Here is a 19,185-nt window from a genome sequence, read left to right on the forward strand (position 1 = left end):
CGTAAGAAGATGATGCAGAAATGTGCGATAGAAAATGCAGGAATTGTAACTATTAATCAAATCATGGCACAGTGCCATCTAGAATAGCACGCTGAGTAGCAAATGCTGTGTTTTGAAAAAATACTTTTAAATTATCACAGATAGGAAGATTAAAGGAGTGAAAACCAGAAAATATGGCGGAAAAAAAAACTGGGGTTTGGAATTGCTTACCTTATAAAGTAAAGAACTTGAGAAAACTAAAAAGAGCAAAGTTTGTTTACTCTATCTCATACCAGGCAGCAGGGGAAACATTAATCTAAAGTCAGGATGGTAGTTAACTCACAATCAAAAAAATCTGTGTTTACATGATACCTAATTCACTGCCACCAGATGCCAGCAAGACTAGCAACAATCGAGACAGACAGCGTGTTACAGGTGAGAACATCCAAGATGACAGTAATTATTGACAAAGCCTGAAACACAAAACTTTGGAGTACAGCACTTAAAGTCATCCTTCCAGCTAAACAGCTTAGTAACACACCAGTGACTGACAGGTCACTGTCGGTCGGCCCAGTAACAGATCAACACTGATAAACATCAGAGCCTTCGGGGGGGGGGACAAAAAAAAAAAACCCAAACAAGGAAGAGGCTGCACAGGGACTCGTCAGGGCTGAGGTATGCTCCAGTATGGCAGCTTCTGCACGTCCGGCTGCCGTCTCTCTCATCAGATGTGACGGACCGGAAAAGTTTTAGTCCTAAACTTAACCAGCGCGAAGCGAGAACCCAGCATTAATGCTCCCATGGGCAGGAGCGGGCCGGCACCCCTGCGACGGAGCCGGGGCGAATCGGTTTCAGGGATTGCCCTAGCCGAAGGGAGGGCTAGCCCCCGCGCTTAAGGGAAAGCCCTGCTGCGGGCTGGGCTTTAGAGAACACAACCGCCCTGCGGGAAGTCAGCTCCGGGACAAACACCGGCCCAGGGAGCTCCAGGGGAGACGGCCGCCCGGCGCCCCCGCACCAGCACAACCGCGGCTCCGGGACAAAGAGCCTCGGCCGGGCTGGAGGGCGAGGGGCCGCGGCGGCCCCAAGACGGCCTTCGCCCGCCCCGCGGCTCTGAGGGGGAGCGGGGGACCGGGACCGGCGGGCAGGGGAGCGCAGCGGAGGCGAGGGGGCCGTCCCCGCTGCCGCCACACAGCCGCCCCGGGGCAGGACCGGGCCGGGCCGAGCCGGGCGCTCACCTGCCACGGGCTGCCCCCTCCTGGGGCAGTGGAGCCAGCGCGGCGGGATCTTGTTGTAGGACATGGCAAGGCCCGGGCGGCCGCCGCCGCTGCCCGCCCGCGGGGGGGAAGGGGGATGGGGCGCAGGGTGCGGGCGGGCGCGGCCCCGGGGCGCTCAACAGCGGCGGCGGCCCCTCGCCCGCGGCGCCTTCATTCAGACCCAGCGCCGCCTCAGCCGCCGCTAGCCCACAGTGCACCGCCGCGGCCGCTTCCGCTTCCGGGTCGGGGCGCGAGGCTCGCGGTGCCGGGAGCGGGGGGGTGACCGGCCGGTGGCTGCCTGGCCCGGCGGCCTAGGGGCTGCCCCGCGGAGCGGCGGGGAAAGCCGCTGGCGGCGCGGGCCAGGCCGGGGCCTTCGGGAGGGGGTGAGGGTAGCGGGGAAAGGGCTCTGCAGCGAGCCTCAGGCCGCGGGACCTGTCGCTCCTTTGGGGGGTAGCGGGAAAGGTGGGGAGAGCGATACGGGGCGCTTCGTGGTGCCGGTGCCGGGCTGTGCAGCTGCACAAGCCCGAGGTGCTGGTTGAGCTTTGTTTGCCTCGTCTCCGAAAAAGGCATGTTGGGGCTGGGAAAGACTCCCAATGAAGAGTGAGGAAGGTTTTTCCCTCGAAGAGGGCAGCCCGCGCCAGGGCTCCGCGGCCTGGAAAGGAGGTGATACAGTGGGGAGTAGCCTGGAAGAGAGGTAGTCGCAGAGTGGCACGGGCTTCTACGAGTGAGGGCTGTGGGGCCCGTAATGAGAAACCAGCAGAAGCTTGGTTGGAGGGATCACTTGTGCAACAGAAACCAGAGCTGCGGGACTGCCTGGCAAAGGCTGTTGCACATGTGAAGAGTTTACATGGGCTTCAGGGGAGACTGGGCAGGTACTTGGAAGAGGAAGTAATTGAAGGCTACTAAAGTGGCAGACTACCTCAGGATCGGGAAACGTCCTGAGCTGAAAATTACTGGAGGCTTGGACAAACATGCTTGTCCTGCTTTTAGTTTTCCCTGGATGTTCCCTCATAGCCTGGACTAGAGGTGGAATTAGATGGATCCCTGATCCAGCTAATAGTGCAGCTGTTCTTCTAGTCTGCATGTAATAGGTTTGATATTGTACATGGCCGTCTCTTTTGTAAAAAGGCATGGCTAGGAAGATTAGGCCTGCAAGTAGAGTCACATAACAAAAACTATGTTTCTATACAGAATCCCAGTGAAAATTCTCCATGGGCTTAGAGTGGTCTACTTATGTGGACTCAGTTGAAGAATTGTAGCCTGGCAGTGTTTGCCGACATGAATATTTAAAGTGGTGGTGTGGTTTAACTCCAGTAGGCAGCTAAGCCCCACGCAGCCATTTGTTCGCTCCCTCCTGCAATAGGATGGGGGAGAGAATTGGAAGGGTAAAAGTGAGCAAACTTGTGGGTTGAGATAAGGAAAAATAAGGAATTCATCCACTACTTCCTGTCAGCAGGCAGATGCTTAGCCCTTTCCAGGAAAGCAGGGCTTCGTCACTTGCAATGATTACTTGGGAAGACAAATGCCGTAACTCTTGAATGTCCTGCCCTTCCTCCTTCTTCCCCCAGCTTCATATGCTGAGCATGACATCATATGGTATGGAATATCCCTTTGGTCGGTTGGGGTCAGCTGTCCCAGCTGTGTCCCCTCCCAATTTTTTGTGCACCCCCAGACCACCTGCTGGTGGGGCAGTGTGAGAAGCGGAAAAGGGCTTGAGGCTGTATAAACACTGCTCAGCATTAGCTAAAACATCCCTGTGTTATCAGCACTATTCTGGTCACAAATCCAAAATGCAGCACCCTATGAGCTACTATGAAGAAAATTAACTATCCCAGCCAAAACCAGTACAGATGGCTTCAGTGACGCATTAGGAAACAACAGCGGTAGATTATTTTTATTTTCGTAACTTATTTTCCAGTTACTTACATTTCAGTACGGTTCTGTCTGGATTTTCGGTTTTTCTATAAGCCAGGTGTGCTGCCTTTGCAAGTCAGTAGGTGCAACCGCTTGCAGAACTAACCGCTGTTGCATGTACAGATACAACAGGAAGCCCTTAGTTTGTGTGAAGACATCAAAACAATGGAAATAATCTGATCTGTCCAGAATTTATGACAAACTTCATTATACAGTGACCATGTTTGCTGCTGCACTTCACCCCTCTAGATTTCATTAGACATAGTTTCTTCCCTAGAATATACTCTCATAGTAATTGAGGTAGTCAATTAAGTAGTTTGCATATGTGAGTCATTAGGTTCTCATACCATGTTCTGAATTTTGTCCTTTAAGGCTTTTCTCCTCATCAGATATTAATCGTCTCATTCTAGCTAAAATTAAAGGTCTTGCTACAGCAAAAGACTATTTATATTATTTTCCCTAACTGTTAGATGCACTGCCGTTAAAACGTTACTGTATGATGTTTGAAATAAGGTGCTGATTTTGCCTTTGCAGAACATACAAGCAACAGTCAGACACCAGGTGGTGCCAAAGACCAGCCGGAAAAGAAAGTGAAACGAGTGCAGGGAGTGTTCAGGAAGAGCAAAAAGCAAAGAACAACCGCAAGATACTCAGTTTCTGATTTCAGTAAATTAGGAGCAACGTACAGTAACGTCAGCAGTATGGCAAAATTAGGAACGAAACCATTTGCAGAGGTGAAGAATAGTACAAAAATATACCATGAATGAGCAATAATCTCTGTTCTTGTCATCTGGCTTTAAGATTCAGATATGTTTTTAAAACAAACTTAACAGCGACAGAGCAAAAACACTTTTGTGTAAAGATGTATAGTTAAACTGGGAGGATATGTACATCTGTTTTTATTTAGCAATGCACAAGGCATATAAAATATTTTAAATTTTAAATATAAGGTAGGGAGTTAAAATGAAGCATACAGCCAAAATGAGCTTAGCCAGGCATCATCCATAGTTCAGCCTTTTGGTGGTTCTGGGTTTGGCTGAGCGGAGTTTAGGAAGTCCCTCTGGCAAACCAGCGTAATGTGAGTAGCCTTTCAGCAGAGCACCTTCACCACACTGGAGGGCTTTTCCTGAGTTGTGGCATTTAGGTTTGTTTGCCACATACTGTCTTGCCCCACATCAGGTACCAAAAATGATCACATTTTGAAGCCAGTTGTTGAATGAGGAAGGAGGGAGCCTGTTGTTCCCTTTTTTCCCCCAACGAAACAGTGTCACAGCTGCTATTGAGCAAGGTGAGTAGGGTTCTGTTGATCACTTGATGGTGACATGGGAATGGTGGTTTTCATCTAGATTTTAAGAGTGAACATGCTATAAATATGACATTAAGAGGTGGAATATAGGACAGGGAATATAGAAACTGTAGCTGTCATTGCTGTTCAATGTATTTTCTTAGGGAATTTTACGTGGGGAAAATGCAATCACCCAAAAGACCAGTATTCTCCAGCCAAGTAATAGAGTATTCACACGTTTGAGAAAGTGTTGCTGCGTTGCCTTCCACAGATACAACACAGGTTTCAGGTGATTCTGTTTACTCTTGACTTGCTCTAGTGCTGCCTTGGTGAGGTGTCCTTCTGGCCTGGAGTACTTGGTTATTTACATGTTGTTACGTGATGTTACATGTTCTGCACGTGTAGTTTACACTGGACTTTGCCACATTAGACACTTTGAAACAATTTACGTAGGCATAGGATGATGATTTGTGTGTTACATCAAACATTCTTTGTGAACGAACATACTTTCCTGCTTGACGTTGTGACATTAAGAGTTAAGATGACTGTTTGCTGATGTACCTGCAGAGGGCACCAAGTTCCGAGATTCTTCATGTGACTTCCAAAAGGCGCCACTTGCTGTCTGTGAACAAGGAACACGTAGGTGGACATAGCTGTTATTTCAAGGACTGCTTTGAGAAAGCAACTGGAAGTGTTTTAACAGTCTATGATATAACATTACCTTTTTTCTGTATATCTATTCTTTTTTATCTAGAGGCATTCAAACACCTATATCCTTACTCTGGTTTCTGCTCACCAATTTAAATCCTTTTCCTAGCAGAGCAGACACTACGATCACAAAGTCCTTTTCCCAGGATGCAGATCATCCCTTGTGCCATGGGTATGTTGACTTCTTTGGTTTCAGCTTAGTTGCACTATTTCTGGTCGTGGAGAGCTGCATTTGTGTTCTCCCTTGACTTAGAAACACAAAAAAAAACCCACACACGAAACCCCCCATGCACACTTTAACTCTTTTTCCTAATTACAAATGGAACATTTACCCAAATTGTTGCTGGTGAACAATCTTACACTTTTAATATCATATGTTAATATTGTAACTAGATAATTTAAGTTACCTTTTATACGCAAAGTGGACCAACTAGGTATTTTGCCCAAAGGAAGTACACATGGTGTGGCCCTTCTCTATATTTATATAAGTCAACAACCCTATTACTGTTCTGTTTCAGTATAACATTATTTTCTATGTGTTCATAAAGTAATAATGAGTGTAATAAGAAAATAAAACCGTCCCTCAGGATGTTCTTTAAAACACACATTTCTGGCTCTATTTAGTAAATAAATTTTCTTAAAAAAACAAAGAACAAACAGATTATTTGCTAAACTGAGACTAAAACAGGATTTATTTAAGTGGAAGTAATTGTGAAAGAAGCTAACTATGTGTGCAAATGTGATTCATATAGGATTATTTTTCCACTTCATGGTATAATTGTTCACCTGGAAAGAAACTTGATGCCATACACTTGTAAGTTATGGTATATGGTACATAGCAAAATTTTTTTTTTTTTTAACTGATTCAATTAATTAATTTCTTGATTATTGTTTTTAATGTTCATGGCAATCTGACTTATGACAAAATGTATGACTAGTACAATGTTCCTTTATGACTGATTTACTCTCAGCATGCATGAAGCTTTTGTGGAGAGGGGTGAGTACTGTTTAAATCCGAATAAATATTTTAAGTTCTTAAGTCAAATTTTATGCCAATAGCAGTTAGATTCTAATAGCATCAGAAGAAAAAAAAATCAACATTACAATGAAAACATACTTTTCGATTTAAGTGGAAGTTAATATTACGGTTGTTTATGGCTAGGTTCTCTAGGTTTCTTTAAATGTAGGCTTCTACATTTAAAAATGCTGAGTATGCACTGACTTTTTAAAATCAAAAGAAGATGCTAGGAGCTCAAGATTTTTTAATTCATGCCTGCTTGTTTGGTGTCAACAAATAATTAAGAACCTAACTTCTGAGACAAATAAATTCTTTTTCCAGGTTTGAAAATGAAAATAAGACTTAAAAAGAAAGTTATTTTATTCTTTGAGTGTATACAATACCAAAAAGGGATGTTGAAACAAAGTTTTGAGGGCTCCAATATATTTGAGAAAAGAAAATGTCATTTACAGTGTTCTTCCTATAGAGAGCATTGAGAGGAACGCAGAACAAAATTACCAGTCTTTAGTCTTCAAAACGTTAGGGGGCACCACGACCTCACAGACTTAAAATGATGTAAGTTAAGTCCAGTTACTTTTCCTGTCCAAAGTAAACAGGAAACAGCATAAACAGCAAAATCAACTTCTGGAGTCGTTCCCTAGTGTGAGATTATAATATAGTTCTTAATAAGATTTCCAACAGAAGACAACCCAGACATTTAGTGGAATATAGACTACACCCTCCTTTCTGTAAGAGTAATAAAACTAACAGACTAATGGATGCAATATAAGCAGCTTGCTTTCAAGTCTGTATTTAAATCTTACATTTTCCTTCAGGGTTTCATTCTGGGAATACGACATTTTCCAGTCAAGCCTCTAAGGTATTACAGTGTTAGTTCAACCTGTAGAGTAAATCTCCATATAGACAGGGAGCACACAGCGAGCTTGGGAGGGAATTATTTTAAATCCAGGTCGCTGAATTGGGTATCGTGCTTGGGGTGGTCACCATAAGCTATCAGACTATACCACCAAACATGCATGTGCTGTAAGTATGACATGTAAATCTCACACCGCTACAGAGGACATTAACAGTCTTAGCTCTGACATGCAGCCATGGCAGATGGTTTACTTAGCAGGTGATCTACTTAGGAGATCTATCTGGAAAGGTGTCCTGGTTTCAGCTGGGATAGAGTTAAATTTCTTCCTAGTTCCCCAGACAGAGTAGAATGGCTGATCTTACTTTGGGTTGTAATGAAGAAATTCTTGACTCACGTTTGCAAGAACTGAGAAACAGATACTATGACCAGGACTAGAGGGGCCCTGCCTCCAGCCAGGTGGAGGAAAGGGACAACCGGGTTTACTGGACTGTGTGGATTCGATGGCCTGGCACATCAGAGCCACAGGAGTAGACACCAGTGCACAGTGTACCTTGATGCCATCAAGCTATAAAGGGGCAGAACCCATCTGTATTTCTGGAGTGACAGGGGGATCCCAAGAGTTAACTGTATTGGAGGCCGAGGTGAGCCTAACCGGGAATGAGTGGCAGAAGCACCCCATTGTGACTGGCCCAGAGGCTCCGTGCATCCTTGGCATAGACTACCTCAGGAGAAGGTATGTCAAGGACCCAAAAGGGTACCGGTGGGCTTTTGGTATAGCTGCCCTGGAGACGGAGGAAATTAAACAGCTGTCCACTTTGCCTGGTCTCTCAGAGGACCCTTCTGTTGTGGAGTTGCTGCGGGTTGAAGAACAGCAGGTACCAATCGCTACCACAACAGTGCACTGGCAGCAATATCGCACCAACCGAGACTCCCTGCTTCCCATCCATGAGCTGATTCGTCAACTGGAGAGCCAAGGAGTGATCAGCAAGACTTGCTCACCCTTTAACAGTCCCATATGGCCAGTGCAAAAGTCCAATGGAGAGTGGAGACTAACAGTAGACTACCGTGGCCTGAACAAAGTCATGCAGCCGCTGAGTGCTGCCATGCTGGACATGCTAGAACTTCAATATGAACTGGAGTCAAGGGCGGCCAAGTGGTACGCCACAATTGACATCGCTAATGCCTTCTTCTCAATCCCTTTGGCAGCAGAGTGTAGGCCACAGTTTGCTTTCACTTGGAGGGGCATCCAGTACACCTGGAACCGACTGCCCCAGGGGTGGAAACACAGCCCTACCATTTGCCATGGACTGATCCACACCGCACTGGAACAGGGTGAGGCTCCGGAACACCTGCAATACATTGATGACATCATTGTATGGGGCAACACAGCAGAAGAAGCTTTTGAGAAAGGGAAGAGAATAGTCCAAATCCTTCTGAAGGCTGGTTTTGCTATAAAACAGAGTAAGGTCAAGGGACCTGCACAGGAGATCCAGTTTTTAGGAATAAAACGGCAAGATGGACGTCATCAGATCCCAATGGATGTGATCAACAAAATAACAGCCATGTCTCCACCAGCTAGCAAAAAGGAAACACAAGCTTTCTTAGGCGTTGTGGGTTTTTGGAGGATGCATATTCCAGATTACAGTCAAATCGTAAGCCCTCTCTACCACGTGACCAGGAAGAAGAACGACTTCAAATGAGGCCCTGAGCAACGACAAGCCTTTGAACAAATTAAACAGGAGATAGTTCATGCAGTAGCCCTTGGGCCAGCCTGGGCAGGACAAGATGTAAAGAATGTGCTCTACACCGCAGCCGGGGAGAATGGTCCTACCTGGAGCCTCTGGCAGAAAGCACCAGGGGAGACTCGAGGTCGACCCTTAGGGTTCTGGAGTCGGGGATACAGAGGATCTGAGGCCCGCTACACTCCAACTGAGAAGGAGATATTGGCAGCATATGAAGGGGTTCGAGCTGCTTCAGAAGTGGTTGGCACTGAAGCACAGCTCCTCCTGGCACCCCGACTGCCAGTGCTGGGCTGGATGTTCAAAGGGAGGGTCCCCTCTACACATCATGCAACCGATGCTACGTGGAGTAAGTGGGTCGCACTGATCACACAACGGGCCCGAATAGGAAACCCCAGTCGCCCAGGAATCTTGGAAGTGATCACGAACTGGCCAGAAGGCAAAGATTTTGGAATATCCCCAGAGGAGGAGGTGACGCGTGCTGAAGAGGCCCCACTGTATAACAAACTGCCAGAAAACGAGAAGCAATATGCCCTGTTCACTGATGGGTCCTGTCGCCTTGTGGGAAAGCATTGGAGGTGGAAAGCTGCTGTATGGAGTCCTATACGCCAAGTTGCAGAAACTGCTGAAGAAGGTGAGTCAAGCCAGTTTGCAGAGGTGAAAGCCATCCGGCTGGCTTTAGTCATCTCTGAAGGAGAAAAGTGGCCAGTGCTCTATCTCTATACTGACTCATGGATTGTGGCAAATGCCCTGTGGGGGTGGTTGCAGCAGTGGAAGCAGAACAACGGGCAACGCAGAGGTAAACCCATCTGGGCTGCCGCATTGTGGCAAGATATTGCTGCCCGAGTAGAGAACCTGGCTGTAAAAGTACGTCACGTGGATGCTCACGTACCCAAGAGTCGGGCCAGTGAAGAGCACGAAAACAACCAGCAGGTGGACCAGGCTGCTAAGATTGAAGTGGCTCAGGTAGATCTGGACTGGCAACATAAGGGTGAATTATTTATAGCTCGGTGGGCCCATGATGCCTCAGGCCATCAAGGAAGAGATGCAACATATAGATGGGCTCATGATCGAGGGGTGGACTTAACCATGGATGCTATTGCAGAGGTTATCCATGAATGTGAAATGTGTGCTGCGATCAAGCAACCCAAGCAAGTAAAGCCTCTTTGGTATGGGGGACAACGGTTGGAATATAAATATGGGGAGGCCTGGCAGATTGATTATATCACACTCCCACAGACCCGCCACGGTAAGCCGTATGTGCTCACCATGGTGGAAGCAACCACCGGATGGTTAGAAACATATCCCGTGACCCATGCCACCGCCTGGAACACCATCCTGGGCCTTGAAAAGCAAGTCTTATGGTGACATGGCACCCCAGAAAGAATTGAGTCAGACAACAGGACTCATTTCCGAAACACCCTCATAGACACCTGGGCCAAAGAGCATGGCATTGAGTGGGTCTATCACATCCCCTACCATGCACCAGCCTCCGGGAAAATCGAACAATACAATGGACTGCTAAAAACTACGCTGAGAGCAATGGGTGGTGGGACATTCAAGCATTGGGATACACATTTAGCAAAAGCCACCTGGTTAGTCAATACCAGGGGATCTGCCAATCGAGCTGGCCCTGCCCAGTCAAGACTCTTACGTACTGTAGATGGAGATAAAGTCCCTGTCGTGCACATAAGAAATATGCTGGGGAAGACAGTCTGGGTTACTCCTGCCTCTGGCAAGGGAAAACCCATCCGTGGGATTGCTTTTGCTCGAGGACCTGGGTGCACTTGGTGGGTGATGCGAAAGGATGGGCAAGTCCAGTGTGTACCCCAAGGGGATTTGATTTTGGGTGAAAATAGCCAATGAACCAAATTGTATGATGTTAATTGTTGTATGATATTGTATATCATCATTATTTCTATGGTTGCTATAGCAGTAAAATCACCCAGATTAATGAAGAATGAGCTAACTCCGATGAAACCAAGCAAAGGGCAACGACGACAGAACCAGATGAGTGCAGCAATACTGGAAATGAGAACTGGCTTCAGGATGCAACAGTCCAACACCACACACCATCTCTCCTGCCCCGAAGGACTGTTATGACAGATGGAGCCCAAAGTCGTGAACTAAATGAACTCAATGGACGTTTTAGAGAGATGGCCCATAGACTAAGGGAATGATATCTCTGTGTGTATATATATGTATATATATAAAAAGACAATAAAGACGGTGGTGATTAATTGGAATGTATTGAAAAATGTGAGACCTAGGCATGACATAAATGGTATAGAATAAGGGGTGGATTCTGTCCTGGTTTTGGCTGGGATAGGGTTAAATTTCTTCCTAGTGCTGTGTTTTGGATTTAGTATGGGAAGAATGTTATTAACACACTGATGTTTTCAGTTGTTGCTAAGTACCTTGTCAAGGACAACTATCGCCTGCTAGACTGGGAGGGAACACAGCCAGGACAGCCAGCCCAGCTGGCCAATGGGGTATTCCATACCATGTGACATCATGCTCAGTATATGAATGGTAGGCGTGATCCAGGAAGTACCGATCGTTACTTGGTTATCGGTCAGCGCGGGTGGTGAGCAATTGCATTGTGCATCACTCATTTTGTATATTCTATTATTATTATTATTATTTTCTCTTTTCTGTTCTATTAAACTGTCTTCATCTCAACCCACGAGTTTTTTCTCACTGTCACCCTTCTGATTCTCTCCCCATCCCACCGGGGGGGAGGGAGTGAGCGAACGGCTGCATGGTATTTGGCTGCCTGCCAGGTTAAACCGTGACAAAACAAATTGGAAAGGTCTGTGTCTGCGCAGAGGGCAGAAAGTGTCTGTCTGTCCAAAGGGTTGCTTTTCTTGAAGAGGGACGACAGCTGTGACTTCAAGACCTAACTTGCAGGCCTGGAAAACAAGATGCCTTGCTGTTGTTCCTCTGCAGCTGAAATGATGGTGTGCTTGATGTAACAGAGATAAGCAGCTGGACAACAGGCTTATAAGCAAGGTGCCTGTCATTCCTGGAGGACTAACAGTGGTCTCCCTAGAGTTCTCATGGCTTGACTTAGACACCTGAGGCCTTATTCGCATCAGCTGTGAAGGATGTTTTTCAGTGGAAATCTACACTGTAAAAAATACCCAGCTGTAACATTTAAGAATATATGGTCTACTGCATAAAATGAGATATTATGGTAGTAGTGTGCTTTGAGTATGGATAAAGTAATCAACCAACTAAAATTTCATGATGGAATATGACTAGCGGTAGGGAAAAGTATGGCATAATATACGAGAAACTCATCTAATTTACGTAAGTGGAAAGCATGACTCACAGTCTTTGTAGTCTGGGGAGTGACTGGATTCCACAAAGTAAAGTAGCATTCTTTTGCTACACTTTCTAGTTTCTCTACTGCCTGAATATGGACACTTTAGCAAAAATCTTGCCCTGAATGGAGGCTGTGGTTAAATCTAGTGGAGTAACTAGATTAGTAACTAGTAACTAGGTCCTGGTTAGTGCGGGAGGCAGACTAGGGCTGCCAGTAGCTGCTAGAGGATTATCACTCCTCTACAGCCTGAAATGGCCAAGAATGTTTCAGTGTTACAGCCTACAAACCTGCGTACGTTTGATCAAGTTCTGGGTTGCTATACTGGCGGAAATCTTTTTCTCATGATTGATCTCACAAAGAAAAGATTATTACCCATAGGCAATCTCTCAGACCTTCTGCATCATAAGTGTGTGCCTATAGATATGTTTACTATGATATACGTGAATATAAAGCCTGTGAAGAATAATATATGTATGAGCTATAATATAGTACCTCAGAAAATACATACAGACCTGTTTTTATTTATATGGCTATATTATACAAAATATGCGTAACATACTGTACAAATATAAATGAAGACCACAGTCTCTCTCTTGAGGTGTTTGCAGTCCTGAAAATACCCCAAGAAACTAGCCAAAGGCAAAGGAAAGGAATATGGAGCAAAGCAAAGTGATCAGCCTGGCAGCCATACAGGCTTTTTTAAAATCAAATCTGAACATATATTTATATTGTATACAAATTAAATTATGGTAAAATATATGTATGCATAGACACATATAAAATCAGATGCTCAAACGTTGCCCTTGTGAGGTTAGTTTTGCTTTCTGTCAGTATGCATTGTGGAACAAGCTTTACAAGAACACATGCTACTCTTTCCTGAAAAAACTTCACTCAAAAGGAAGTGGATAGCAAAAGGAATATCCTAGCATTTACATCTGCAGCATCACTGATCTAGGGAACCTTAAGAATAAGTTGGCAAATGTCATTTTAGACAATGATGTTGTATAGGTTTTAAATTCATTTCTTCCAAGCATTCCTTAGAGAAAGGAAAAGTTTTTTTTTTTTTCATTTGAAATATGCTTGTCATTCCCTAGAAATACTCTTTTTCACATTCTCACTCACCACTTCAGGCTTCATAGCACAGTGACAACTTATGATGGACATTATGGTATGGACTTTGCCTCAGAGAACAGGTAGTGCCTGTGGTCCATACCTGTTCATACAGCTACAGTTGAAGTCCATGCCACTTCTTTCCACTGCTGGTTTTACCTGCTGTAACTGGGTTAAGATTAACAGAAATAAAGCTATTATCCTTGTACTCAAACCTTTGCTCAGTATGGGTATTAAACTGTCCTTATCCAGATGGACTTTTAGGGAGTTTCTCAGAGAGACTAAGGTCCTTCAGAAAGGGAAGGAGGTATGACGATGACTCTGTACTTGCCTGAAATTAATTTCCTGGATCTCTGAGGTTCACACTATGTTCCAGTGGTTTGAAGTTTTGGGGTTTGGCTAACTATCTTTATGCACTGAAAGAGTGCAGGCTGTTACTGGAAAATGTTAAAGCTGCTTCAGAAAAGTCACTTCGTGAATTCTCGTATCTACCCTTGCTCTACAGAAACTGCTTTTCAAAAATCCCTTTGGGGAGAAAAATCTCCACATATCCTTTCACGTACTGGAGTTAGATCTGCTAAAATGAGTTCAGTATTGTATTTTTTACTATAATTGGATGTTTTGTCAGAGACTGGCTACGTGACACATTCTAAGCTTTCTAAACTTCAGTGAAAGACACTTACCAGTTTCAGTGGCCTGTGACTCAGGCCCTACCCATACACGTCCTCTAACATGGAGAATTAGAAAAACATGCCAGCAAACGTTGGTACACAACAACAGAGAGTCGCAAATAGAACTAAAGTGATTTATTAAATGTAAATTATTGAATGATGACACGGAGATAGAGCGTGTCAAATGAGTATAAAAAGTATGGACACAATCCTGGTTATACACAAAGGTACGCTGGTTTAAAATAGGAAGCCTGTTTTGATTGTTTGTATCTTAGCTGCAAAGTTTGATTACCACAGAGGAAACAGAATGAAAAGACAAGGCATTTTGTCCTGAAACACAATCCACTTAATTATTTTCTATTCTTCTCTACACTGCAGTTTGTACCAGCTTCAAAACAGGTAGAGCTGTTGCTAGGTAATCTTTTTTACCCACTCAATAGCTGAAGTTTCAGCCACGCAGAAGAGAGGTTTTATATATCTAAGTGCATAAAATTGAAATCGAAGGCATTGTTTAATGACTGCTTCCAGTGCAGCCCTGCTTCTAGCTATGGGCCTCTTTCCTGGGAGCAACCCAACCACCAGCACAAGCAATGCACTTTTGTCGGCTGTAGGTCAGCATGACTGGAGTGGGAGCAGCTGCAAGCCCTCCCTGAGCACTTCCCTTATCTCAGCTGTGAGCACCAGGCTCGCACACCCTCTCTTCTCCACGTCGATTCCTCCCTTGTGCTGAGCAACTGTCTGCGCTCTCATGCAGTGAAAGAAGGGAGGGAATTGATGCAGCATGGATAAACTCAGAGGGAAATGCAGTGGACGGTCAGGAACAAGCGGGCAGGGCTGGGGCAGGAGAGGAGCTGCCCAGGCTGCCGAAACACGTGCCTGGCATTGCCACCAAGTATCAAAACACGGTCTCGGTTTCTCTTCGATCTGTGCTCTACCAAGGATCTGAAGGAAATTTGGGTCAGCTTAACGTGTGAAGCTGAACGAATAAAAGTACACATCTGACATTATTAATTCAGATCTTGAACCAAACATTTCACTCATACTTTAATAGAAAAACCATGTGGGAATTTTATTGCTGTATCTTTTAAGATTTCCGATGTGGAAAAGACTAAGACAAAGTTAAACTCAGGACAGCTCTTGGATAACCATAGTCAGCAAACTATGGTTACATCCACTGTTGTTCCTGATCTAGCTATGTTCTTTTCCATCTATTACTGACATCCATTGTCACTATAAAGACCTTTTTTTACCTTGGGTGGCAAAACCACACGTCCAAAAATTGGCAAAGGCTTTTTTGTGGGGTGTGGGCTGCTACAAAGCATGGTTCAGTTACATTCATCATTTGTTTAATGTTAATATTTCTTCTACATGAACCATGGCATCCAAAAGCATGATAAATAAATGTGTATCCAGTTTCGACAATATTAATCACCTCAGAGATAAAATAATTTCTGTCATTGAAGGAGATAGTGGCTGCAGCGGCTTGCCAGCCCCACAGACCCACCCTGGCAGATCTATGGCAATACAGGCAATCTAACACCTGACCTATTTATCCTTTCTTCTTACTTCTAGAGAAGCAACCCGGAGCCACGCTTGCAGGTGTCCCTGTGGGGTTGCTGATCCTTTTCTGCCCTCGGGACATGCCACTTCTGCAGTGACTTACAAAAATGCTCTTCTTCTGCAGTGAGAATTCACTTTCAACGATGCCTGGTACTGAGTAGGTTTCCAAAATACAAGTATTTCAGCCTACTAGCACACTGGCTGTGCCAACATGATGTATGTAAAGTATATTTGTTGATTTACATTGTTAGAGGTAGTTTAAAACCGCAGTGCTACCTAGAAAAAAGATCTACTAACCAAGGACTGCTAAGAATGGAAAAATGGGCTCAGTTGTGGCATTCCTCAAGGGAAATAATAAGAAATGAAAAGGAATCAGAAGAAAAAATCCTAATAAATAAAATGGTGTAATAAAGAAACCTTTTGATATGACTCCCCTGTGCTTGCATCATCCAGCTGCCTTTTTACAGAGGTAATACACAATGTTAAAGATAGGCTATCTAGCAGGCAGCAGTGGCAAGTCATGCCGCTGAAGGTACGTTGTGTAATGAGAAGTTGATTGCCTACGTGCAACCAGGAAACTTTTGTTTCCAAAGTATTATGCAAATGGCTATCGGCAAGATATTTAAATCAAAGTCTCACTTACAGATTTGTAGAGAAACAAATGAAGTTTTGTCCCAGTCTTTGTTTTTTCTTAGTGAAACCTAACTGTTTCTGAGACAAAGTATTCATTCCTATCTCAAAGCAAAGCTCATAAATAATCAAGGACAAAGACTACGTGCATTTGATTTCACAACCGTAAATGCTGATGAATTAATGCTGCAACCAAAAATTTCTACAGGGCTACGTAAATTCTAGTAGTCGTCAACATGTTACACAATTTTTCTGGTTTATATTAACACATAGGAGAAACATGTTCCATGACTCCTACTTTACTGAATGTCCCAATCAGTTACCTCACTTACTTACCGTTCAGTTAAAGTGTAAGAAACAGACCCTGGCATTTGGTAGGACTGAAGTCTTTGCAATCATTGCTGATAGGTTTTTTAATAAAAAGATTGTACATGCTTATTAAGAACTGCCTAGTTGATCATTATTAAAACTTGAATTTTAACAACTTTTAAGCTTGACTTTTTACAGCTATTCAACTCAGTACAGCCCAACATTAATTTTTGTTTTAAAACAGACATGTTAACACTTATGTAGAATTAGTCCTTACGACTAGGTTACGACTTGCATTTGTCCATTGACTGTGCATCACTGACAGTAAGAGAAGAATAATCTTGTTAAAAAGGAATTTATTTGCCATACTAAAGTATGTACATGTGAATCTTGGTGAACAAATGGGAGGAACTGGTTTGGCATATCCTGTACTCCTAATATTCAAGCCCATCCTTCTTTACCACTGTTCCAAGGTTTGTTGCAAGTAATAAATATAACACATCTTATTAAGTTTCATAACTTCCACATAAATATATACAGCTCTTCTCAGAGTCAGCAAAAGCCCTGTGTGTCTACATGCGAAAAGGAAGGCAGGGAGACCAGAATTCCATTTAGCGGTAGCCTTACTCCAGTATTTACTTAATCTTTCTATGATTAAAAGGAAAAACAACATAGTTTGTTTTGGGGACTCACACGTATTTTATAAATATTGTATCACCTCACTATGTCACATGGTATTTGGTATTCTATAACCCCGTCCTCAAGAGCCTATGTAAGCAGCAGCTGATTGATTTTCCCATCTCTTACCAGATACATCACAGCACACACAGTGATACTAGTAGTATTTTGCAAGTAGTTTGTTCAGTTTTATTTGCATTTGTTGGCATATTATTAAAATAGATCAGAACCAAATAATAAGACCTAGCTCTCTTCTGTTACAGATGTTTAATTTTTCTGTAATGCCTTCTGTTTAGTATACAGTAGACATCTACTATCTATGTAGTTTTTGACTTGCCTGCTCCCGAGGGTTGATTTAAAAATAAGACAATTGGTGGTGGGTATTCTGGATACAGGGAGCACTGCAGAAGACAGCAGCAAGGATGTCATAGCAAAGAAAGCGTAAGGTAATTTACTGAGGCATTTTAAAGGATAAAGGAATGGGTGACATCAAAAGAGAATAGGTCAGGTAGGCAGCAGAAGCTAGCCTTGGCCAGGACTTGCAGATGACCATTTTGAATTTGAGACAGAATAGGAATGAAAAACAACAAGGACAGCTGAAAGGGACATAAATGAGCTAAAAAAGAAGGTTGGTGCCTTGGTAGTATGATAACAACACTGATGTAGTAAGCCACGCAACTGAAGACACAAGATAAGGGGGATCAAATAATAACGCTGAGAACTGCTGAGGTCCAGAACACGGTTTTGCCAGGGGAAAGGCAGTACAGCCGGTGGCTGTGGAAAATGGTGAACGGGGGGGAGACACTGTTACAACTTTCCAGTTGCTCTCAACAGACAAAAGAAAACTGATGACATCGGAGCAGGAGAGATGAAAGGCTTGTAGTTGCACATGTCTTTTCTTTAAAGAGGGAAACAAAACCAAACTAGATCAGTATCATCAACTATAAATGGCATGCAGGAAGAGTTTTGGAAAATGGAAAACCACAATGTTGCTCAGCAGTGAGAAACTCCCCCCTCCTTCCAGCTGAGGACACGTCACTGGAAAGTCCCAGCCTAGAAAAAAAAAATCCACCGAGTAAACACATTGTGTAGGCAGTGAAAAAAGAAAGAGGAACAAAGTCAAATGATACTTTGACTTTAAAGGAGTTTATTTTCAGGTTAGCATTTCCTTGAATGGCAACAGTTCAAGTTCAGACAAGAAAAATCTCTTGGAGTGAAAATGGCTGGTAAACGTCACTGCTGATATTAGGCCATAGAAAGAAAGCTCATTTATTAAAAAGCTAAGATTTCAACTTGGGATTTTTGGGATTTTCTGCTACTGAGTGTAGTCGAACGATCCCAGTGACAAACCAGATACCTGGGATTATTACATCGCTGTAAAATTAGAAATGATTGTCTGGCAAGTTTGTGGAACTTTTTTCCCCTTCATTTACATGTACTTCCAGACAAGGAAGCTGTCCTTAATAAAGCGCTTCCTAACAACTCACTGGCATGGCTCTTTGTCTTACAAGCAAGTTCAATGCTGGGAATTTTTCCAGCACTGTCCATAAAGAAACCAAGGAAGAACCATGGTTGGTCACACTGAGACAAGAAATACAGTGTTGGACAAAATTCTAGGATTCTTCCCTCTCTAAGTAGCATTCATGAAAATAAAAATATCGACATAAATTATTACCCCCTCTGAAATACATCAACTTTCAACAAAGGTACTTCACAGTAATTAATCACAGGAACATTAACTCGAATTCTGGAACCGATTACAGTGACAGCGCTTTCTAGCTGTAATCTCAGAAAATAATTAAGACAGTTTTAACTGCTTCTCTGCTCTCCCAGTTAATGAGTGTTGCTGCATCCTGACCTATGTACACGTCAGTCCAACCCTGCTAGCAAACAACAGATGCCAGTCTTGCAAGTGTTGTGTAGACTGCCCCATCTCCAACCCTATCCATGTTATAATTAAAATGTAGTATTTTATTTTCTTTAAACTCAAGTTCTCTTAAGTCTCATCAGGATTCAACACTACCGCGAGAGCCATCTCAAGCACACTATCCTTGACAGCCAATAACTATTACTATTTATGAAACTGCCAACCTATTCACATCCTCTCAGATTTGGGAAGAGGATCAATTAGCAGTCTTTGGGGGGGG

The 19,185-nt window shown here is 43.8% G+C and overlaps 1 protein-coding gene across 3 annotated transcripts in view; it reads right to left on the minus strand.

Annotated features, from left to right (window-relative positions):
• The window catches only part of RNGTT (RNA guanylyltransferase and 5'-phosphatase), a 181,056-nt gene extending 179,617 nt beyond the window's left edge, over positions 1–1,439 (minus strand). For 2 of the 3 annotated variants that reach the window (XM_075145461.1, XM_075145460.1), the window contains exon 1: positions 1,215–1,438. In XM_075145461.1, coding sequence (XP_075001562.1) covers positions 1,215–1,278 — 64 coding nt within the window. In that variant the 5' untranslated portion in view covers positions 1,279–1,438. Of the gene's footprint in view, positions 1–1,214 lie in introns of all 3 variants that reach the window. The other variant, XM_075145462.1, reaches the window with a different exon arrangement.
• Positions 1,440–19,185: the final 17,746 nt, after the last annotated feature.

Source organism: Calonectris borealis, chromosome 3 (assembly GCF_964195595.1).
Source record: "Calonectris borealis chromosome 3, bCalBor7.hap1.2, whole genome shotgun sequence".
Lineage (NCBI taxonomy): Eukaryota > Metazoa > Chordata > Aves > Procellariiformes > Procellariidae > Calonectris > Calonectris borealis.